Source organism: Amphibalanus amphitrite, unplaced genomic scaffold, assembly GCF_019059575.1.
Source record: "Amphibalanus amphitrite isolate SeventyFive unplaced genomic scaffold, NRLGWU_Aamphi_draft 001261F_arrow, whole genome shotgun sequence".
Lineage (NCBI taxonomy): Eukaryota > Metazoa > Arthropoda > Thecostraca > Balanomorpha > Balanidae > Amphibalanus > Amphibalanus amphitrite.
The window spans coordinates 35190-60132 of record NW_024882754.1 but is presented as its reverse complement, the minus strand read 5'-3'; the positions used below and the strand labels follow the sequence as shown (position 1 = coordinate 60132).

The 24943-nt window shown below is 52.2% G+C and overlaps 1 protein-coding gene across 1 annotated transcript in view; it reads right to left on the bottom strand.

Moving 5' to 3' along the window:
- Positions 1-24203, bottom strand: part of LOC122371599 (semaphorin-5B-like) — a 57657-nt gene extending 33454 nt beyond the window's left edge. The window contains exons 1-2 of the mRNA XM_043348022.1: positions 23997-24203; positions 8109-8340 (exon numbers count right to left, since the gene is read on the bottom strand). Of these exons, the coding sequence (XP_043203957.1) occupies positions 8109-8202 (94 nt within the window). The 5' untranslated portion in view covers positions 8203-8340; positions 23997-24203. The remainder of the gene's footprint in view (positions 1-8108; positions 8341-23996) is intronic.
- Positions 24204-24943: the final 740 nt, after the last annotated feature.

Below are 24943 nucleotides of genomic sequence, written 5' to 3'. Positions count from 1 at the left end.
TATCAAGCTCGACATTCTATGAATTCGTCTCGTCCAATTTCATAACTTTTTTATAAAAAGCACCAATGACGTACCTATTCTACTAACTCTCACAGTATCCAATTCTTCTATTTACACCAAGTGGATGATAAAACGTAAGACATTGACTATAGCGGTGCGTCGCAGCGCCGCTGCGGCCGGTACCGCCCGGTACTCGGCCGTATCTGAAGGCGGACGTTTGGAGTGATCAATCTGTCAGAAGGGGACGGAGGCGGAGCGCGGCACGGCGACGGGCGCAGCAGCCGCGCCGAGTCCAGCTCCGATGCATTATGGAAGGCAGTTCACGGAGTCCGGCGCTCGGTTAGGATGCATGCCAGCGCGTCAGATAAGTCCGGGTATCAGTCAGAACCAGGCACAGCCAACACCGTCCGCTCCATGTTGTACAAGAGTTCCCGGATCGGGTAGTACTCAATGCATCATGCCTTCAACTCAGGTATGTCGAGTGGTGCCCGAGAACCGAGATCTCAGAAATTTCCTAAAAAATACAAACCACAACACAGCCTAATTCGTTATCCCACAGCTGCGTCAGTCAGCGGTTGGCAGCCGGTCGCTTCGCTCGATGAGCGGTACCCAGATCAGGACAGTGTCGTATGCTGCCGCGTCGTGCCAGGTCTCTGTCCCCGAGGCCCATTAGCATACTCGTGCGCGTCGCGCGCGCAGCAGATCGGCCGCTCGACGCTGTGTTGATTTAGCATTTGTTTGAACACATGCTGCTCGGCTGTCGGCGCTGCCTGGCCAGCCATCATGACTCCACAGCGGCTCACTGTCCGGGAGGGCCGCAATTGAGGCCGCCGGGAGGTGAGGTGAGGTGACGGAGCTCACAACAGTGAGACAAGGTCACCACACGGGACGGCGGGCCGCGGCGGCAGAGACGGGCCACGTCCTCTTACCCCAGTGGCTCCTGAGTTCTGAGAGCCAAATTAAGAAAACAAATATTATTTGGCTCGATATGCGTATCTAAAACCAACCCTGCCGGTGACAACAGACCTTGACCCTGGACGAATTTATGTCAACATGGAGAAGTGAATCGACTGCAAACAAGACAGTGGTCTACTGAAACTATTCCAGATTTGACCGGCTCGTCTTATTCTGCTACTCCTCCATCGCCGCGGCGGTCGACCCTGGCCTGCCGCTCACGCACCACTGCGCCGTCTCCGTGTCTGTCGCCTGCAGAGTGAGGCAGATCACGGCAGCCATTTAGTCGCATTACAGGTATCTGATGAGAGGACATGTGTCGCCACCGTGCCGCTCCTCCGCGGCTGCAGCTGCGGATGACGCCGGTTCCAGGGACGGCGCGGCGGTGTGCCCGGCGGGGACGGTTCGCCAGCAGCGCGGCCGACCTCCCACGTCTCCGCCGTGTGTACACAGTGCACACACCGACCGCCGCTGGCAGAGTGAGAGGGAGCGAGGGGAGGGATCCACCGGGACAAAGGTCGGCGCCGAGATCCGACTACCACCCGCGCATCCATCGAACTCCCGCCTAAACCCCAGCATCTACGACTGCTCGACTAAGTAATCCTACCTGTGTCGGTAACTATAGCCAGCTCCAAATACAACTCCACCTCGCACCAACCGCAGCCTCCTTAGCAAAAAGCCGTCTCCCGTCTCCTCTCCCAGCTACCATCCCCGACACTCTAGCTGAGGTCCGCGCGGTTTGATGGCTGAACGACCTTGGGTGACCCGGCAGGGACGACCTCTCTCGCCGTCACGATCCCCACCCTGCTCACCGGCCTCCGACCACCCATGGCCTCCCATCCCTCCCCACTGCACAGGTCAGCCCACTCAGCTAGTGTGCTGTCAATAGGTCGAGAACTGGGGGCAACAACAACTTAAGTATGCATATGGATGTCATCATCAAGCTAAACGGCGTGTCGGCGCATTCCGGACTTTGTGCCGAGCGCTGACACCGCCCACTTAGCGCACACCTGCTCTGCATTTCATCATCCAGTCGAGTCTCCCCTCACACCGACTGAGAGCGTCTCGGCGCCTCGATATTCAGACATCTCACCACTTGACATGGCACAGTCCGCCCCGAGCCAGCGCCGCCGGCCGCCGCTCAGGTCGCTTTCTCTGCATGCCGCGCTCAAGTGGGCTCTTCAAGCGGAGGCCGTCGTCTGCGAGCGACCCTCTCACACCGTCTAATGAATTTAACGGCCACCACTACAAATGGCGCAATTTCCACCAGAACCGGCGCGGCGGCGGCGCGTGATAGCTCCAATCACCGCGCTGACTAATGACGCCATGTAATGGCCGGCGGCGGACAGCGCGGCCACCGCGACCTGACGAGCCTCTCAGAGGGCGCGCGGACCGGCCGGCGGCGGCGGCGGGTTCACGGCGCATCGCTGACAGAACTGGCGCGCGGAGGAGGACGCCGCCCGCGTGGAGAGACGTCTGGTGCAGGGGCAAGTCTTCTAAACCAGCCATCTCGGCAGGGAAAGTGACCTTGTCTATCTGGACACTTAGACTTTGTCGTTCGAGACATGGTTCGCAGAATGTAGTGTTCGCAGCTTGATTGCAACCAGACTTAACTAACCCGCCGGGATGACATGGACATCATGATCCCGGAAGCAACTCATTTGACATAATTCGTTTGGCTGTGCTAAGGCGAGGCTGTACCAGGGCCAATGTGCGTGCCACCGTGTTCGATAGCACCGCTCGGGGATCCGCCGAGGGCGCTGCCTTTATGCGGTGTTGCCGCACATCGATCGATCACAGCTTTGCTCGGATAAGCAGCGAGTTATGCTGCTACATCAGACCGTCAAATTTGTCCTCCAGATCGGGCCGGTGACCTTCCACTCTGCAGCTCCCAGCGCACCGGCCGGTCCGGTGCGGGCGGCGGCGGCGGCGGCGGCGGCGGCGGCGGGTGGCGCCACGCGCCGCGGAATGCCGGCGCCGGGTCGCCGCCGCCGTCCGCCCCACCTGGTGACCGAACAGCCAGCAGGTCAGCCCACGAGCACCCGACGGACACCTGTCGTGAACGAGTGAATAGACGGCGGAAAAACTCACCAGCTCCGTGTTAAAATCACCGCCCTGGCCCGGTGAAGGGGCAGCGGAAGGGCGCCAAGCTGAGCACAACAGTCCACGGAGGAGCGGTCGGCTGGCCATGAGCCTGGCGAGGACGGCCCGCCGCAGACGTCGCCAGGAGTCCGCTCGGCAGACCGAGCGGGCCGTGCACCCGGCAACGGCGCGGCAGGGCACGCGGCCGCGAGGGGACATTCCGCGGAGATCTCCCGGATTTGTGGGTGCGGGGACCGGACGAAGACCAGCCGGCCGCCGAGCGACGGGCCGCCGGTTGCGCGGCGCCGAGATGTCTGTACAGATTGCGACGAACGCTTCCGTGCCGACATGGTATTGACGCGAAATGCACAACGCCCATCGCTTGCAGGGCTAAGACGGCGTTACCGGGCTGGCTGCGCCGGGTGGAGAGCGGATATTTAAGGGCTTAATCCGAGGCTCATGGACGCGAGTAAATACGAGGCTGCCTTAAACGGAACGGCCTTCGAGTGAAAATAAAGAGGCCTGCTTCTTGCTTATCTAAGTACGCTAAAAGCTAATATTTGGCCAATCACTCCAAGTCGAAATGCAGCCAGCAGAGAAGAGCAGCAAAGGGCGGCGGGCATTTATCAAGCCATACAGCATGGCAAAGTTAAATGTAAAAGTTGGACCGAGCGATGCATGGATGACTTGTGTCGGTACCCAATACGGGTCTGTTTGCTATCTGTGGGTGACTGACAAAGAGCAAACCATTTTAAACCAGAGCAGGACCGATTTATCAAATTTATAGCCGTGACTTTGCCTACATGACGAATATAAATATGCTGAATAATGTATTTCCTATGCATTATACATGACACGCATTTATTTCATAGCCTTTACCAGCAGTAGTAAAAGAGTATACGCATGAAATTCATGAATACCGACAAAGAATATAAATCGTTACATATGGCTCATTATAAGCAATTCCGTGATTTATATAAGCTCGAAGTATGACAAAGTCACGCCGTGCGCTAAAAAGCGATGTCTTCATAAAATTACATTGCACTTTCATACTTACGACTACATTGACCAGCAATGTGATAAAAGGACGTTAACCGTAAAGCGGCATTGCGAGCCATTAAACCGCCCAGGAACGCCGCAGATGTGACTATAACAGCCAAACGAGCTACCGATAGGGATTGATGTGAGCGAGCCCCGAACAATGGAAACGCGTGCTCGGCAGCGCGATGGAATGAGGATGGACTTAAAGAATAGTCATTTAAGACATTCCAGACAGTGCAGATTTCCAATTCTGGATAATAGGTTTTGTCAGAATGTACGGTGTCGAACGGCGTCTCGGCGCGCAGCATTGTATGCGGCGCAGCGGTAGCATTTATTGGCAATAAATCATCGAGCGGAGTCTGGGCCTGTCCGGCAGCGGTGTCCGTCATCACCGACAGCGTCCCTCGAGCGACTGTAGCGGCACAGCGGTTACACGTGCACTCAGAAGGATCCGCGTGTTGATTTTATTGCCATAAGGCCAGTAAAACGGGCCGTGGCGGAAACTGATATAAAAAGGGGAGAATCATTCAAAATCATCCCGCGATATTTTTCATTCGTATCATGTGTGTGCAGCAGTGGGTTCACGAAGCACCCACCACAGTGCTTACGGGTACATCGTACATCATATTGGCTTTGGGTAAAAACTCTAACGCTATCATAACTTATGCTTTTTAATTCTTATCACTTTGCACTTCTCAGACAACACACTTACGATAAATTGAAAGCATAATAACGAACGAGATGACATAATTAATAACAAAATTGGCCTATTACTCAAGAAAATGTATCTATACGTTTTCCTTGTCACTGTGTCACTGGCGATGGGGTTTGGTCCGTTGAGTCACTCCTGGCCAAACCGTCTCAAGGATCTGACAGCGGCTCTGACTCTGTACTGAACCATGGGCATCGGGCATCGCCATTCACCTCTGTGTTAGTGGAATCAGCCAAAGCACCTCTCGGTCATGGGGTCAGAAGTACGCGGCCTCGCCTGCAACGGCCACGTGCTCTGTGTTTTAATCACGAGGGCGCCGCCGCCGCCCACTTTCACCTTTTGCCCGTCTTCAGCGCCGTCAAGGTTGGCCTGGGACCGGGCGCGCCGGCTCGGCCGCAGACCGGGATAGCCGGCTCGGCCGCTCGCGCCGCGCGGCTCGCTGGTGCGGGTGGCGCGGGGTGCGGCCGTTAGCACGTCATTTCGGGTCAGTGATCGTGAGCTCTGATTAGTCGACGCGCTGAAGGGGGCCGGCTGATCTGGCCTCGTCTGTTCGTGACGGGTAGATTACACATGCCCATTGCAGGGGTCACGGGCTCACAGCTGTGGAAGCCATATAGACAGACACCGATGAACTTCATTAGCACAGAGTGCAAAGGTTTCACCAAGATGTAATGACTCATTGGCTCACTTTGGAAGATCGTGATAGTGTTTGAACAACACAATTTTACTTTGCTTTCAAACATCTTCTAATTTCTCATCGTAATGTCGATGTAAGATAAATGTAGCTCATTAAAGATGCCTGTATAGCAAATTTTAGACCTAAAGACTAAAATCACACAGTCGTCAAGCTGATCCGTCTTCCAGTGAGCCGGCATTTCATCAGCAAGCTACACTACCAGTCCACAGCCCATGTCCAGTATACGTGGTAAGGCACCTCACATGAACCGCCTCGCCCGATAAGGCTGTCATCACGCTATCGAAATGCTGCAGGCGCGCATCGCTGCCGAGCGCACTGCGGCCGGTCACGATCCGGGCCGCGCCGCGACGGCCTCTGCGCCGCGACACCCGCTGCTCGGCGCGCTGCTGACCATGCAGACACGTGTCACCGGTGACGGGTCAGCGTCCCACGGCGGCCGAGCGGCCGCACCGTCTCACCAGCCCCGCGACACCCGACTATTAGGAGCGCTCGGACAAGCGATGCGTCGGATAGGGGCGCCGTCTACCTGGAAGGCGGCGGCGGGCCCCCGAGAGGGTCGGCAGGCGGAGAGGGAGCGGGACGCTGCTGCCGGCCGGTCGTGCGAGCTCTGACGGCCCGGTGACGCCACCCGGTCGCCACGTCGTGCCGGGAGTGTTGTGACATCAGCCAAGTGACAGAACGCTCTGCCTTCCGGGTAAATCACTCCGAACGGGGTATGTGTGGAGGGGGGGGGGGGGGCATAAGCCGGAAGACATTGCATTGCGCACGTAGCCCGACATTTACCTGTATGATGTTGAACCACGTTATGACGCAGCGCAGTTTTAAACTATTTATAGCTGACGATAGTTAATGACCGGTCCATTTAACACGAAATAAGTTATTTTGACCGTTATTTTTGTCAGAGAACATAAATAAACTGTATACCTATAACATATGTACCTCTGGCGTATAATACTGTAAAGTAGCACTCTTAGTTGACAGGGACACCCAGGAAAGCTAATCCGAACTTCTGACATCACCTGGCCTAGCCAAACAATGCAAAACAATGCCTGTTCGGAAATCACTTACGGTCATTACCAGACAGCCGCAAAGTTACGACAATGTCGCGCATCAAACTCGCCCATAAAACGGACAGCGTCACAGCCGATAGCCATCACTGAGCGGAGTTCCCTTCAGGAAAACATCCCGGAGCGGGGTTCGTATACACTTACAACGCTCTTACACATTTACCTGCTCATTATTCCCGCGTCTTTGTTATTTATTATTTCTTTCCGTGGCACTTCTCATCCTTTTCAATGCAATCTCATATAAATTACGGAGGTATTTTCCCCTGCATTCTCTGAAGAGGGCGAGGAAAAATCGATGGGGTCAAGCGGAAGCGAAATAACATAAAATCTAACCACGGTAATAATGTTATGAGGTAACTAACGATGAACTAAAGAATGTTTCTCATATCCTCCATTATTTTGGCAAAACTTAATTCTAGCAAAGTGGTACGAAGGAAGCATTCACTTCCTCATTACATGCTTTACTTCTAGTGAATGTTTAATAACTGAATAGGTACCTACTTTTTCGATAATATATCAAAAAGGAAAATAAGAAAGCAATGGTTAGGGTATAAAACGACATAAAGATAAAAAAATGGTTTTGGTTTGTCAATAGTACCTACCTACCTATAAAGCTATGCTAGTTATTCCATTTCAAAACATGTGTCAAAATTGTATCATAATCCGCCACGAAACATCGCTAAAAAAATCAGTTCGATTTCCCAGATAGCTGAATGTTTACTGATTGGCACTGGTCGTGACCTGCCGCTCCCACTCCCCGCCTTTCCCATGCCGTGTCCCCTGGGCGCGCCTCCTTCCAGGGCAGGGGGTGATTCCGAGGAGCATGTTCCGCCGCCGGATAAGGAGGCGCGGCGCGCGAACAGGGCTGTTAACGCCACCTGACACAGAAATAATGCACACTTTTCTCGTCCGCCACCGCAGACTTGACGTCAGAGAGTCGCCAAGCGGCGCCCAACAGGCGCAACCAGGCACAAAGTGTCACTTCAGTTGTCGTGAGTGGTGAAAATAATCAGTGAGGCATTCGATCAGGCACACCTGTGGAGGAACTTCCAAAGAAAGTTAAGCTAATAAACGAGTTTAAGTTGTAACCACGAAGCTCCGTGTCGCCGTCCAGCCGGAGCGCAGCGGTGAGCTGACGGTCGTGGCTCGGTGATTGAGGGAGCTGTGCAGACAAAGGGCTTTCCCGGGGCGCAGTCAGGAGGCCCCGGTGCCCAATTTGGACGGGCGGAGCTGGGGCGGCCCCAGTGATGGCTGCCAGCTCTGCAGGTATTCGTTCCGCCCCGTTTGCCGCCCCCGCTGGCCCGTTCCGAATGGCCTGCTGGCGCCTCGTGGCATACACCACTGCCGCTCCCTCACCGCCCTGTTGAGCGGCTGCTAGCGGTTCAATGTTATTCTTTTGACGGAAGACTTACTAGTCAACCGGTGCTAAAATCGCCAAGCCTTTAGCGTTTAGAGAGCTTCTGAGTGCAATAGCCAAATAACACTGAACGCCAATTTATACTAAGCACTACTGGCTGAACGTAAAACCGGTCTAGCGGTCTGAGGCGTTCCTCACCTGAGTAGGGGACCAGTCGGCGGTCTGTGATGTTGATCTCCTGAGCCAGGCCGGCGCCCGTCAGCATCAGCAGCAGCAGCATCGTCAGCTTCATGGCTGACGTCCGAGTCCGAACCGTAGACGCAAAGAGTTCAGAAGGCCGTGGAGATCGAAGAGGGCTTCAGAGGACAGAGAGCAGATAAAGCAAACGGTTCCCGTCCTTCAGCGCAGCATGATCACCGTCGGAGAGTCCCTGAAATACAGAGATACGAATTAATGTGTGACGACAATGCACACCTTCATACACCAGGTCAGTAACTGGTCGGAGATGCGCCGACCCCCTCCCCCCCCCCCCCCAGAGACAGACGGGTCGGCGCACCAGTGCAGCACTGACTGAGGACGTATCCTCGCCCCGAGGTCCGGGTTCGGCACTGTCATGTCGGAGATAGGAGCGGGTCTTCACGCGGGGTTTCTGGTAAGGGTGGTTGTCGGTCGGCGCCAGCCAGCGTGTAAGGACCTTCTGAACCGCGACGCGGCATGCATTATAAACGCCGATAGCTTTATTGGATCCTGCTTCCAGCTACTTATGCATACAATCGCACACTGTAGCTCAAGCAGCCCTGAAGACCTTGCCTTACAGCAAGCACCACTGAAAGGTACCTACATTAGTTAAAAAGAAGAGGTCGGGAACATGGGCTCGTGCCTCTTTGTCACGAACGTCAAACAGTGCCCGCTTTCCGACGAATGCTGTCATTGCGTCAGTGGTGACCAAGGGCTTCAGAATTGCGCTGTGTCAAACATTTTGATAAGCTTATAATGAAGCATAAGAAAACAATATAAAAAATGTACAGATAAATGCGACTCTATCCCCCGTAACTGCGACTACTGCGCGCTGGGCGCAGCTGATGCCAGTGGCTCTGCGGGGTCGGGCCGGCCGCGGACGGAGGACGGTGCGGCGCCTGCTCGACCTCCGGCCGCAGGAGGGCACCGCCGCCAACGGAGGACGGTGCGGCGTCTGCTCGACCTCCGGCCGCAGGAGGGCACCGCCGCGCCGCAGCAGGAGGCGAGCGCGTGTCATCGGCACTGCCGGCGGCACTATTTCCACCGACCCCCGCCGCGTGGCACGCGTCCAGAGGGGACCGGGCCGGCTCGGGGGCTGCAGTACGCCGCGGGAGGGAGGGAGGCGGAGGGCCGGTCGGCGCGAGCCGGCCACCGTGGGAGGCGCTCCCAGTACTCAGTACCCACCCGGTGCGGGCCGCGTGCCAACTGCTCTTTAATGAGACGCCTTTGAACGGCTGCCAAGCCGTATACCAGGGGCGTCGGAGGCGTTTCTCACCATGTGACGTGGGTAGTTGCTCCACATGGTATACTGCGCTATACGGTGATCCATTCCCATGCGTCCCATTGCAGATGTATGAATCGCTCAGGGCGAGCAATTGCGTCTGACAGTGGATGGCAATAACTGCTCCGTTCAATATCGCTGCACGTGCTCGGGGAATCGAATCAGCGCTGAAAGGTGGCTGCCAAGTCGAACAAGTGACGTGTCAAGCTATTGCATCTCATCCTCATGACCATATTTCAGCGAACATTAGTAGCATTCAGGCATATCAAATACGACTAAACGAACAATTTGCATGTCGCACTGTATATTTGACCGACCTTTGACGAACAAAATGAAAATAATTTGTCGATGAAACAATCAGTCCTTAATTGATATGTTTGTTTTTGCTGTAATAGGTACGTGTTGACTGTTACCTGTTGCACCAATGACAGGGAAGAGGCTAAACGCTAGAATTATAGGCATATGTATAAATGAAAGTACCAGAAAATCGCGTACGATTGTGACAACTGGCCAAGTGAGTCAAACCGTGGTAGCATTTCAGGCTTATTGACTGGATGTTTGAAAATGAAAAGCAAAGAAAAGTGAATAAGATGTAACCGCGGCCATATGCGGCGTTAAATAATACGGACAGAGCCAGAGACGAAGACTTTCTGCAAAGTCCACTATATCATGTGTTACTGGCCACACCGGTTTACATGTCCCGTTTGCCACTACAGGACTGGAATTGGGTGGAAGTGGTTGTATACGACTCAATCAATAGCAATCAATTCAATCACGACAAATTTGGGAAACCAATCAAATCAATCAAGTCAGAGCAGTTTTCGGGAATTGATTCAATCGACTCAAACGCGACAATGAAAGGAATCAATCAACTCAATCAAACGACTCAAACCAAGATATACATTAGGTTTTTTGCCCCACCAACTTGGAAAAGTGTCCATAGCAGTCTGGTGTACCTACCTACCTACCTACCTACCTACAGAAGAAACAAAAATATTGTCATTTAAAATTATAAATTGCCATGCCATTCAAAGTTTCTATGTAATAAGGAAGGATACCTAGTGATGGACAGGTGGATCATGATATTGAGGTTCAATGGGTAGAATTGGAGCCACTGAACTCTATAATGTGGAATGCGCATCGGCCGCCAGATGGTGTCCAACGGTGCCGCCATGTTGCGCAGACCAGGAAGCGGCCGCCGCCTGTGTTGGGGAATAGGGAATTCGGGACCTCGATTTACGTTTGCGGTCGCTGCATCCGTTACGTTCAAGCTATGTGGCCACGGAACCCGGCATCTTACGCAGAATTGAGTGGAGAATAAGATGAAATCCTAAAAACTTCTCAGATACAAGGAACTAATACGTTAAGCCCTTATAAATCAATGGGGAAACATGAAAATTGCTATTTTGGCGCCGAGAATGATCTGAAACTATCTCAAGCATATAAAATCATGATTTCATGCACTCCTTGCAAGGTTCTATGCTTCATATTTGCATTGTTGCCCTTGCGTGACGTCATTTGTGACGTCACAAGGGTCACAGTTTTTCTTCAATAACTCCCGATCAAATTGAGCTAGCGAGTCGGGAAAGCCACCAATGGACTCAGGAAGACCTGCCGAATCGAATGATATGCGACATGACCTCTTTCGACCAACTTCGTGACCTGGCGGTGCTGACCTGACCTTGACCTGAGATCAACACCCTAAGTTGACCTGACCCGAACAAAAAGTATATCACTCGATGCGCCTGAGCTAGCTGAACACGATGATGCCAAAATCGCAGCTCTACGGCCATTTTTGGCGAAGTTATTTACCAAAAACCGAACCCGTGCCTTAGATCACTTGACCTGACCTCAGAGGTCACCGGTTGACCCGGGACCTTTACAGTGGGTTCCTACCAGTCACTCTGCATTATCCTTTGTCGCAAACGACCAATTTACCGCTTAATTCTAGTTTAATTAGCGGCGCATTAGCGAGGTGGGTTCAATCAACCCCCTCGGCCGGGGCAAATATAGGTCCGGTGAGTGAATTTGAGGAATTCTGAAGATACGATCGTGTTCCCCACTCAATTCTGCGTAAGATGCCGGGTTCCGTATCTACGTAACTTGAACGTAACGGATGCGGCGGCCGCAAACGTAAATGGAGGTCAAGAATTCCCTATTCCTCAACACAGGCGGCAGCCGTTTCTTGGTCTGCGCAATATGGCCGCCACCGTTAGACACTACGGCCAATAGGGTTCAAGCGGCATTGCTCCCCTGTGATTGGAGCAGAAGTTTCATTTAATGGGTGCAAAATAACCCAGTAGTTGACTTCAACAAACGCCCCTTAACCCAAATCACCACCTTTCACCTAAAAGTTGTCAATTTAATTTTGGCCATATTCCAGCTAAGTCATCGGGCCATCTACCCCATGTAAAGCCCCCGTCTGTCTCTTATGTGAGTTATGCGGAGCTCTTCTGAATTGAACCCTGAACATAATGAACCTAGCTAGGTTACATGCCACACTGACACCATATTGATATGAAAGTGTTGAAAATGTGCTATAAATTTGACAACTTCATTAGGTATGCTTTATGAAGACAGCAGGAAAGCAGGTAGGTACCTACTTACCTGCCTAGATGTGTCACTGGCTACCAACAGTACCAACGAAGGTAGATAGGTTATATGTGAAGAATTCAAAACATTTTATTGCAATACAATTTGAAACTGTTAGGACTGGGGGATAGGGATGAGCATTAAAATATATTTAAAAGGAAATGGAAAGGACAGGGACTCTGGAACCACAGGATAAGTTAAGGACAAAGGAAGAAGAACAAGGAAAATTAAATGCCGTTGGTGCGACTGCGAAAAAACAAAGAAAACGTTTTGCCAAGAAGTATGCTAAGCTTTTATAAATCCTTATTCTTCGTCTTTTGATTTTTTGGTAAGATGACGTCATTGATTATCATGTAGTATGGTAGATCATCATAAAATAAATCGGTTGTACAACACCAATTTCGTTATAATTATTATTTCAATTGAAATAAAACCACTTAATAATATTCGGTAAAATATTTTAAGGAAAATGAAATATGTTATGCCTAGGCTCTCAGGAGAAAAGGATCAACAAACGTTCTGCTGCAAATTAAACAATGCAGCAAATTAGCTATTAATGTAAACGTAATTAGCGAGACGAAAACGGCGCTTTTGTTTCAGTTATTTTTGTAGGGGTTTCAGATATTTATAGAGTTCAGTGGGTTGTTTCTGAGGAGATGTGGAGATGTGAATTAGTAATTAATCACACTTTATTAGTATATAGGGCCTTGCACTTTATCATCTGGATTAAAAAAAAAAATTCCTGCTGAGTGCAGAAAGGTAGGTAGGTGCATCGCCAGGTTCTATCACAGGATTGGACTCAATTGGAGCAGTTATTGCAGTTGAAAGTCAAAGTTGGCTGTTCATGTTTAGGCCCTGTTCTTTATTTGGCCATCTACTCCATATTGCAGTTGTGATGACAAGCAGTTTTCAGTGTAGTTTTGTGATCTTTGATGTCATCAATTGGTGTCATTATTTTTCGTCAACTAAAACTTATTTCAACTTTCCATTCAATCGACTCAATCATACGAGTCACTCTAATTTTCGGGAATCAAATCAGTCAACCAGTCGCTAAAGTCAAACGAGTCAGTCAACCAGTCATCTCGAAAAGTCAATCGACTCAATCCAATCAACTCAAAATACGCGCTGAATCAAATCAATCAATTCAATCGACTTGATTGGTATACAACCCTGGGTGGAACAACAGTGCCGAATAGATTCGGTGCAGGACATTACCATGCGATCGGGGTCCTCGACCGCTCCGTTATGTGACGGCACGCGAATTCCCTGCCTGCGGCCATACGCTATACAAAAACGAAGGAGGTAGTGGGCAGAGACGGGCCACAGACGTGTGTCGCTATCATGTCAGGAAGACATGCAACTGGAATTCCCTGGCCGACATGGCAAGCATATCAGAGTTGTCCCCGGCTTGTAAAGTACGGCCGAGTACTTAGCGGTCTGATCCCGGTGCCTATACGGGCGGCGCGCGAGGCGCCGGGGGGTCGCGTGCCGTCCCCGTCCCACGCCCCCCGGACCCCGTTTGTCAATCAGGCGTCGCGTGTGTCGACAAAGATAGTGCCGTTCTGGACAGCGCCCGCTGATATATGTCATATCACCACGAAAGCATCACAGTCTTGCTGTTGTCAGCAGCATGCATGGCCATGAGCTCGCCGGAAACGGAAACTGCACAAACCCGAACAAAGCAATGGGCTTACGTGCGAGTCCCGCGGAACATTCGCAACATTTTGATACAGCTGTGGCCTCGAATTGAGCCGGGCACATTGATCGATAAGGTGCGCAAAATGCGATATAGATCGTGCAAACATCTGAAAGCTAATCCGTCATCACCTAAAAAATAAACAGGGCTCCGCCTCGAAACCACCACTATAATTCACTCACAGGCGGGCCTTTCTGGGCTCGTAAACGTCCGCTCACGCCGAGTGATCCCGCTCAGTGCAGTGCAGTCAGTGCCAGAAGACCTGGTTATGTCAGGGGCGGCAGCGTCCAGCGCAGAAGGACCGTGGCAGCGGTCGGATCCCGGGGAGGGAGCGGCCGTCTCGCGCGCGACACTGGTGCACCGTCTCACCCAGCGCAGGACCGCCGAGTGGTGCGGCACTGAGCAGAGGGCGGACGGGTCTCAGAGCCGAGCAGCAGCTCAGGGCGCGCCAGCCAGTCTATATCATGCAGCCTCCACTAAGTGTGTGAAAACTATGTGCACGAAAACCGACACTGGAAATGTAACTGTCATAAGCCAGAGCTGACTTTGATCGTGATAAGATTGATGGAGAAGTAGATAATCCGCGCCTGGCGTGCCGTTCTGCAGTGAGCTCACGTGCTTTGCTGACAGCGCTGGCTGCTCAGCGCCACAGGTGCTGGCAGCGCGGCCGTGGCCCGGCCGAGCTCGCCGTGCCGGGGGCCCAGTATGGCGGTACTGGCATTCCGTGACCACACTGTCCGACCGGGCGCGACAGGGGATCACGGCTGCCGGCACCCGTCTGCCACCGCGGCCCAGGCCGTGGGGAGCCACGTGTAGCAGCGGCGGCACTGCCGGCTTGCCTTACCGGCGGGTCACGGTGCGGCCCGGTCACCGCCCCCGGCGGGTCCACAGTGTACGACCAGGTCACAACCCCGGTGGGTCACAGTATATGGCCAGGTCATCGCCCTCGGCCAGTCACGGTCCGGCCGGGTCACCCGGCGGGCCACGAAGCAGTCTCCCCGCAGCTGGAGACGCCACGCTCCGGTCGGACCACCGGCGAGAGGTCGGCCACGGGCCGGCCGGCCGAGGGCAGTGGCGCCGGGACCACGGCACACCACCGCCGTCCGGCGCCGTGGGAAACAGGAACCAGGAGATCGGAAGGGCTCCACTTCCCAGTGGCGGACAATGGCCATTACGGAGCAAAACAGACGGAAAACAGTCAGATACGACCTATTTCCTAACGTCAGTGGTCAACAAGCACCTTCCAGTTTTATTCATTCAGCACAAAGCGTGCGTAAGAAAGCAAGCAAATCAAATGGATTCTGCATTTAGAATTATTTGTAGGTATTAGAAAGCTCAGCAAAACGCACCCATCAGTGACCAGATCGCAAGCTGAAAACTATCTCTAGACTCAGGAACTCCAAAACCTTTTTCCTATCACTGGCAGTTGTCAAAGGTATATTGAGTGATTTGTTATAAACTAATAGATAAAACTTTTATTTTCAATATGAACTAATCCAGGCAAAAATATTAACGCTAAAAGTAAACATTATGAAAGTGAATATTATCACGCAACAGCCGAAGACAAGATGAGATTTGAACGTTCCAGACCTTGATGAAAGGTCAATTATAAGGTTCACATTGTATGTAGAAGGCAGAAGCGCAAAAATAAGATCGTGATATCATACTTCACCATACCACAACATAAGAATTACTGCCCAACCATCCCGCTGCATTACCTGAGGAACAACAAATATAAAGCTAGCATTTCCAATAAATCCGGCGCGCCGGTTTAATTACCGGGTAATCTGAGTGTGGGCTGATTTACCGGCTGCTCGGCCGGACAGCGGCTCCGGTAACGCAGCCGGGTCGTTCCGCCCCGCGCCGCCAGCAGCTCCACTTTACTGCGGTGCCGGGTCCGGCTGGACAGGTGAGGAGGCCGTATATATCCGGCAGGCGGTGCAGTCCGCCGCCGCTCTCCGCTGCTGCTCTCCGCCGCGCGCCCAGACCGGTACGAGCCGGCCCGAGTCGGAGCACTAACCCGTCATTAGGGTCCGCCAGAGCACCAGCCAGGATCGCCAACCGGCAGACATACAGACCAGTGAATCAAATCAGCTATTGTGAGAGATGAATCTGCCATTTAAGTCCCAGTATCGCTATAATTCGATTGGTCAGGTGTTACCTTGCCCATCGAGTTTCGGTCGTAACCACGCGAGCTAACATGCTATGAAGCTGTTCTTGTCTTCCAAGAGACCACGACGTTCTGGCTATCTAACTCACAAGGCTCCCAAATCACAGTATTCCGAATAGCTAGGAAATATATCCCCTCCTACCTGCTTCAAAATGACATTTAGAAATCAATCATCCCCAGAACGCCCAAACTGTAAGTGTAGAGCCGCCGACCGAGCCGTGCAGCCTCCGGCTCCCCAGCCGTTGGCTCCAGTTCCGGCTGAAATCTGACCCCGCGCCTCGGCCCTGTGCCCTCCAGAGGGCTGTGTCAGCGGCGCCGGCACCGCCCGGTGATCGGCCGCCGGGTCACACCGGCAGCTCAGGTGACCGGCGCGAGACGCAGCGCTCCGAGTACCCTCGCACCGCCGGCGGCACGGCCCCCTGCACACTCAAACAACTACAAGATCCGGCAGCCATGCAAACAGCTACAAATCCAGCTATGGCCGTGCAGTGCAAAAACTAATATTCGGGGCCTAGCCTACAAACTTGAAACTCTATGGCGTCTAGTTTCTCGCTTTATCATAGCAATGTTATGATATCAAAAAAAGCTCGAGAGATGCATTAACGGTTCTCGTCATGAAACCATGGGGTGTCAATCCTTTTCACATGAAAGTCAGTCGTTAAACAAGATAATTCAAACAGTGACTACTTTCACAACAGGAAAACAAAAATAGTACCAACCAAATGTCACTCAATAGTTGCAATTGTGTCACTTCATTGCTAAGGCCTTCTCAGTTTAAAAGAAATGAAATGATTTTTTTTTTCTAATTGAAGTTTAATATATGAAGCGTTGCAACATTTTGTCACAACCCACCCAAAATCATCGTATGGGTTTTCACGCCACAAAAAGACGCAATTGTTCACGCAACCGGCGATACGGATAAACCCGAAGGCACTCTAGGAAATGCGCAGTAATCCGTATACGCAATGCGCAATAATGCACCTTATCTCGAGAGCCATCCCGAAGATGTGCATTTGCAGCAGGCGCGTGGCGCGGCGCCTCAGCGCGGTCACACCGTCGTACAACGATAGCGGTTCCTCTGTACGTGACCCGTGCAGAGCTGTCAATTGGGGGGCGGCCCGATGGAGATGCATTATAAATCCGCCAAGACATCTCCGGATCGGTCCCATCTGGTTTGAGCGGCAGCGTCACTCATACGGCGCACGCTGTGGCTGACCACGCGAGGGATACCCAGGTGGCGGGCGTTAGTCAGGCGGGCTGCGAGAAGGCGCCGTTTTCCCCGTCTGGCCACTGACAGGGTCTGCAGTATCAGATGATGTTTGGCCGCCGCGAATGGCTCGGTTACCCGGAAGGCGCCGTGTTACGCCCACAGTGTACTCGGAATAACGCAAACAAATAGGGGACGGTAGCTGGACGTTCGGTTCGGCTTAGAACACCGGCGATAAATGAGCAGCTCACACTGTGTGTGATGTGACCCAAGCAAACTTCTATGACTCCGTCCCTTTCCAACTCAACATAACCGTGCATTTGTAACGGTTTATCCATTGGTAAATGTTTTAGCATAATCGTGTCATATTGTGCTGTCAGCTCCGCCTAACCACGGCCACAGCACGGCTTCCGTGACTGGAAAACGGCCAGCTTGTCCTCTAAATGACTCGAGGACCTTAATTATAGAGAAGGAAAGTGAACGCAGCGATCCGTCCAGCCACGAACCGACACCGAATCGCGATAACAGATCTGTAGATAACTGGTCGCCATTTCAGAAAGCCACCTGTCCCTGCGACGTCAGACCTTTGTCAGTTGCTAATTTCATGTAGCCTCCATCCGCCCCGTTCAGCACACCCATTAGCGGGACAGTGCAGCGGTCCGTTGTGACGGGGCGCCCATTCAGCTGATCCGGTGACACAGCCGGCCGGTCAGGTGACACAGCCAGCTGACACCGCCGCCCCACCCGGCTGACGCGGTGACACCGTCCGGCGACACCGCTGGGACACGCCGGTGACACTGCCTCGGCGTCAGATCAGGTACCGGAACCCCGTCACGACACGGCCTGGCGGCCGGAAACACGGCCGCGCCACACGGTCTCGCACGTACCGTTCGTTTGGCACCCCGGCGCGCCGCCGTCGTCCCGCTGCACGGTCTCCGGGGAGGGGAGGGGAGGGGTCACAGCAGGCAGGGCACGCTCGCCAGCCGTCACAGCGCCGGCGCACTGACCGACGCCCGCTGACAGCCGCCTATTTGAACGGGATCAACAGGCTGTCGAGATAGAGCGCTGATAGTTGGTCGCGTCTCTCGACCTGCGGACGACAGGCGCCCGTGTACTGCGCCTCAGCGCTGCTATCAGCGAGCAGTTGTAGACTGCTGATAGTGCACGACTGAGCGCTGAGCAGCTGAGCCGCCGCCACCCGATCTGCTGAGCTGCTTCCTCCGTGGGCTGAGACGCGGTCGGTCGGCAGGGCTGTCAGGACGTGACGCCCGCTTCCAATAGGTTGTCAATGGAATACACGCTAGCTCTGCAACCGCTCCGGTGGCAGGCAGGAATGGCATGCACCGCGGTGTATTCATCTCCGCTGCACGGCCTGACCACGGGGCCCGCGGGGTCCTGGTTCTCTGTCGCCACCACCGAGCGGGATTGGGGGCCTGGCGTCCGGCGCCGGCTGGCTCCCGACCTATCCATCCGCGTCTATATCTGTATGCAGCTGCACACTGCCGAGGCGGGACATCGTGATGGCGGGCCACCACCCAGTAGCCGATAGTCCGATTGGCACTGTTCAGACCGCTCCCGCTGCAGCGACCGGCCTGCATGAACCGCAAAGCGAACGGCGACAGCAATCAAGACATTACCACGTCAGTCGGGACGCAGTGTAAACCTGTCATTAGCCTCTGCTACGGCCGCCTGCGACCGATAGTACTACAGGGTGGAAAGTAATTACGCGAACATACTTTTTCGTCTTATAGCAATGGAAAAAGCGGCGGTGACATGAAAATTTCATCTTTTCATATATTCCTATTTATGTGCGATACACTGAAAAAGGCGTTCAGGCATAATTGACATGAGCATGTCAAGCACTGTTGGCCAAAGCTTAGTCCACGCCTCCTGGAGCTGTCTGGTGAGGCAATCGATGTTGGTGGCTACTAGCAGCTCTTAGACGCTCTCCTAAAGAGTCGCCTGGATATTTGTGATCAAATTGAGGTCTGGGCTATTCCCAGATTGACCATTATATGCCCAGAAGAAGAACGGGTTCTCAAAGCACCAGTCTTGCGTCTTTTTGGCCGTGAGAGGAAGGACTTTATCAATCATGAAGAAGAGTTTCTTTGCGTCGGGCACAAAAGCGCGCTCAATCATTTTGCCCCTTTTGGTGCATTGATGGATTTGATAAAGAGACTCGTCTGGAAGGATGTTCCACTAGTTGTATACTTTATTTTTGGTGGCCTTGTTGGTCACTACATGCAATTCTGACACCATTCGGGCGCTCATAACACGCTGATGTGTGTTCCTTTGCCGGATGTTTGAAGGTTGGGACGGGCGGGACGTCGGACGCATCAGCAGCCCCCAACGCGTTGTTCTGCAGGTTTGACGGATGAAATAGCCTCGAAGATGTCTCACCCAACCACAAAGCCAGCTGCCTGTCCTCCTCTGTTCAGGTTTGGCGGTCTTAAGAAAACTTAAATTGACCATCCTGCTGTTAATTCATGAATTTTGGCCATCTCGATTGTTTGTACGGCTTGATTTTCGAATTTTCACGGATTTATGTATGAATCGTGATATCTTAGATCGGGTACCCGGCCAAAGTAAACCATTTCGCCTGTTTTCGGGTCGACTGTTGTCGTTTGGTCGCGGAAATGGTGACCACCCATTTGGCGCCTGAATTCGCCGAGGTTTTACTGCCGCCAACGGCTTTGCTTTTTAAGTCCTCTTAAGTTTTATTATGCTTCAACCAAACGTGTAATTGAGTAATGCTGATGCCAAGACCGTTCCGAGTCCCTTCCGCACCAATCCAGCCAGAATAATCACAAACGCTTTCCCTGGCAACTTCAAATTGAGATCTTTACCCATTTTGGTCTTGAGCAGCGTATGGCGTCAGCACCACTCGAAGCCGAGAGGTGTTGTAGACCTTCCAAGTCATTTTTTCAAAGTAAGGTCACTTTTGTTAGATGAGGCGACAACAAATACGACCAGTCATGTTCCATAACAGCCCGCACTCATACAAAATCTCCACTGACGGGCGAAATTGTAAGAAAATACATGTTCGCGTAATTACTTTCCACCCTGTATGCGACATTTACTATAGATAGCACCTGGACAGCCGATGTCGAGGATAGCACGGCTGAGGGAAGGAAACGCTGAAACGTATAGGACCACGACAGCGACTGTTTGTATCGTCCGACCGGGAGACACCCGGGGAAAATGAGTCATAACGAATACAACAGGCGTTACCGTCACAGTCCACTAAAGATAAAGCCTAAAGGTGTTTTGAACGGTGAAAAATATAAACACTTCTTACTTAACTGTGGAAGACGGCAATTATAAAGCGATACCTATGCAGCATGCTTATTAGGTATAAGTTGACGATATCTCACCTGTGCGTTAATTTTGATAAGAAGAGAATTGAACGAAATATGCACACTTGCATTGCGGTGCGTTGGAGATGGGAGCAAAATAAAATCATGCCGGTTCCGGTGTTATCCAATTAAGCCTCCTCGCGTCGCCAATTATTGAGAATATCGAATAAGAGAATGATGCAGGTAAATACCCCATAACCGCAATGTGATGTCTCCATGAGACCCTCCCGTTAGTTTGTTGCAGAGGCCAGTTGGCCCCATCTGAGTGGTTGAACGGCCGCTCTGACGGCTGTACCCGTATCATCCCCGGGCGCGGGTTCGCTGCTCCGCACCCGGACCTGGCCCGCCGCCCGGCCGGCCACCGTTCGCCCGTTTGTTTCCCCGGCCGGTGACAGTATAACGAGAGAGGTCATGCAATGCTGCAGCGCCGTCCCGCCCTGCAGCTGGGCCGGCGGCGGCGGCTCTCCTGCCGTCTCACGGAGCGGCGGCCATTCTTACACCGGCCCGGGCCGCCTGATGAGCGCCGTGCGACAGGTAGTGCGTCGGCTGGAGAGGAGAGAGCTCAGCGCTCCATGTCTCTACTTCATGTAGGCATACGATAAAATTGGGCTTGACATACGCCTGTGAAGCATGCAATGTCTGCAGAAATAAGATAAGAAGGACTCAGCTGCTTTGGTATGCATACCGATGCGCGGGTTGTTCCGGCTCAAAGACGACTTATCTCGGTGTCTGTGGATACTGGATGGGATCGTCGAACATCGAACAATGTTAACGAGCTAAATGTGATTATAAATGCATAAGCACCGAAGTTCCGTACTTACCTACGCGCAGCATCTTAAATTTGACGAGTAAGTATATAACTATTAATAACGTTGACGCTGCAAAGTTGATGCTTGTTTCGGTTTTGAGTGACCACTTGGCTCGGTGACAACAAGTGAAGTGACATTGAATTAAGATGAAAATACGAAATGAGGGGGATAAGGAGAGTCAAATAAAATATTTGAATGAAGGCGATCGAAGTATTTAAATCAGCGACGCTGACCGAACGGATAGACACAAACAAACTACGCCGTGTTGGCGGCGGCATCGACCCAGTGCTGCTGCAGACAGCCAGTTGAGCTCGGCCAGTCGAACTCGGCTCGGCCAGTCGAACTCGGCTCGCCCAGTCGAACTCGGCTCGGCCAGTCGAACTCGGCTCGGCGGCGTGGGATGATAGCCTGTCGGGAGCAGCGGCCGGCGAAGGTAGGGAGGATCGTATACGGAGCCGCCCGTACGGGACCACCGTCTCGCAGGCCCGCCCACCGCCCACCGCACAGTGGGGATTTTTCCGATCTAGCACGTCTTTATTCGTAGAGGGCAAACCATAGGTAGTATTGTAGCCAGATTGTGCACCGATGCTGGCTGGTGTGTTCTGGTGAGAATGTTACCTGTAAATGTGCATTATAATCAACATAGTATAGGGGGTTCAATTGGACCCCCGGCTCAGCCGTTTGGCCCCTGATCAAGCTAGAGCTTCGCAGAAAAATCAAGCGTGCTGCCTATGACGAGATGAGACCGAATATATCCAATATCAAAGTCCAAGGTCATTAGTTGACTTTCCAAGTCAGTTTAATGACCCAACTAAAGTGGGAAATCAAGACCTCTTGAAACTTCGTAAAGTTAGGGTGTTACGGGGTATTTTGGGGTGCTTATGACGAATTTCATGTTAGTTTTGATCACAGACGATGTCTTTATGCATTTAGGCCAGGTCGGGTCAGGTTAGGTCAGATCAACCAGTAGGCGTCCTGCCGGCCATCCACAGAAGGTGTCACCTACTACTGACAGCTTCGTAACATGGTACACTACGAAGGCACCAGAACTACTTTGTAAATATTCAAATGGTTGCTAAATTCGAAATCAGCACCAAAAACTACCCTAGAAACAAGTTAAACTCGAAAAGTGAACCAAGGTCATCAAAGGTCAATGACCTTGACTTGACCTTCACGTGACCTTGACACCCACCATAATGCATGGCACCAACATCATTTCACATATTTAAATCGTTTAAAACCACAGAAAGACTAGAAACCGCGGATAATGTGAGCTGGCATACGCCGAATCGCGATTCCGGCCAAACATGGTCTCGAGAAATATGCCACAGGTCAAAGGTCAGTTGGGTCAGAGTCATGAAATTTTTAGGTTAGATGTAAAATTGATGATCTCGAGGGCACCGACAGTTTCGTCGCGATGGGCCGCTTTTTGCGCGAGTAATTTGCGGAAAACCATGGGGTTTTATCCGACCCTTTCCCCCTCCCCTCCCCACAAGTGCGAGGGTTAATAAGATTACGGTGTGTATAATTTACGCTTGTCATCCTATTCCTAATGAATGTGTCTCAGGAAATATGCATCATATAAATCACGAAGTAAAATTATTCGCCTATGTTCGGAGCATACCTATGTATATCGTGCTATTTGCCCTAGCGCTCCTCGAGTGGGGTATTAAGATACTCTAATGTGAACATTCCGTGTTCAGGCAAGTTCCGGCAGCCAAACTAGGCGTTGTCTTGTGCAGGGAAAAGTGGCGAATTCGATAGGATATGTTTCGGAGTGGAAAAGTGTGGAAAACATTGTTGGTTTCCTACATTTATTTAGAATACCATTCCTTCAATATGGTGTCTGTAAGGGTTTTTTGTAAATGTCATTTTTTTGTGACCTGAGTAAGGTTGTGGCATACTTTCTGTTTGCCATTCCATTCCTAATAAAGGTGCCTTTCAGAAGATATGCAACTTTAAGACCTCGCAAGAATAAAACCAACAGGAAAGGACAATGAAATTGAGCTATACTTTCGGGCCTTACTGAGCCCATTGAGTAATCACGCATGAGTGTGAACTTTGGGCGCATTTTTCCTTTTCTTGCCGAGGACATACAGATAAAACAATGCCATATATGAAAAATTCAGACATTTCTTAGCCCCACTGACACAAAAAAAAATAAACAAAAATCCAAGAAAGATTTTTGGAATTAATACGCGCTAGATCGGAAAAATCCCCACTGTGCACCGGCGGGACCACATCGGCTGCCGTGTCACAGACCTCACCGGTCGGGACACCACGAGTAGAGCACGCCCCGCGCACCGGGGTGCCCCGTGTCACCGGCGAACGCCCCGGAGGAGCTCTCAGCGACCCAGCTGGGCCGTCACTGCTCCCGCCGCAACCAAACCGGTTCGCACGGCAGACGGACCAGTGAAGAAGGGCGAAACGAGCGGGGGAGGGACGCGCCGAGAACCAGATAAAGTGGTCCGGCAGGCGGGCTGAAGAGCTGCAGAACGAAGCCGCAGGTGGACGAAGACCGGGGACACAACATGATTGATACTAGAAATACTCAATACTTCTGCAGTTTATATGCATGGCAGTTGAGTAGGGACAAAGTAACTGTTGAATAAGCCTAAGGATTTCAATCCTCCACTTCCCCTCCAATCAGACTCTGCTGACCAGCAGCCAGCCGGTACCTGAGTCTGCTTTTATTTCGGAATATCCCCGTCTGCAAGCCGTGCTACTTGCACCTTACCTGTGCGCCCGGATCTCCTCCGCGTCGACCTGCAGTAGACGTGGCGCAGTTCAGGGCTGGTTCAGCTCCTCCCACCGCAGTCCACACCTGAGCCACCGAGACGACCTCAGCGCGGTCTCCCTCTGTCCTCACAGTCCGGCAGTGCCCGCCTCCTCAGCTCTGACCCACCGTCCGCACCACCCTGCGCCACTGACCGCGCGGTACTGAGCGGTGAGCGGCCGGCGCGCCGCCGCCTCCCGCCCGGCCGGCCGGCCCGGCTGGGGGCGCCCCCGGAGGCTGGGCACGCGCCTCGCGCCTCCCTCCCCCTCCCCCAACCCCGCTGCTCAGCCGAAATACCACAGATTCTGCAGAACGGTGCAGGAGTGAAGATGGCACGCCCATTGTCTTATACAAATCATCTATTACAAGACGGTTCGGGATCAGCTTCCACCCAACTTATGCGCATAGCATTACCTAGTTTATTCTACAATATCCATCGATCCCTGCTAAAAGTAGGCCTAAGGATTCCGATGGTTATCATTCACGCACCGTTAAGTGAATTCAATTTTGGTATGATTCATAGTCATAGTCATAGTCAGTTCAGTGTTATGTCTTCCAGCGTATTAATCCTGTGTCAAATGTTACATTAAAATAATAGCCGTTTTCACGACGGGCTATCGGTGGATGCACCTAATTTGACCAAATCTGCACCTAATCTCTTTTTCAGCAAATATCTTCATTTAATGAATTTATTTCAGTGTTTCAATCGATGATACTCTCTGATGATATGACAAAGCTCAGCATATAAGCAATTAGCGCAAGCCTAGCTGATAGCTATTAAGAGATACACTGAACCTAATTTGACCAAATCTGCACCTAATATGCACCAAATGTGCACCAAATATGTACCAGATGGCCGTCGTGAAAACGGCTAATAGGTACGTCAAATATTTCCAATAAAGATGCGA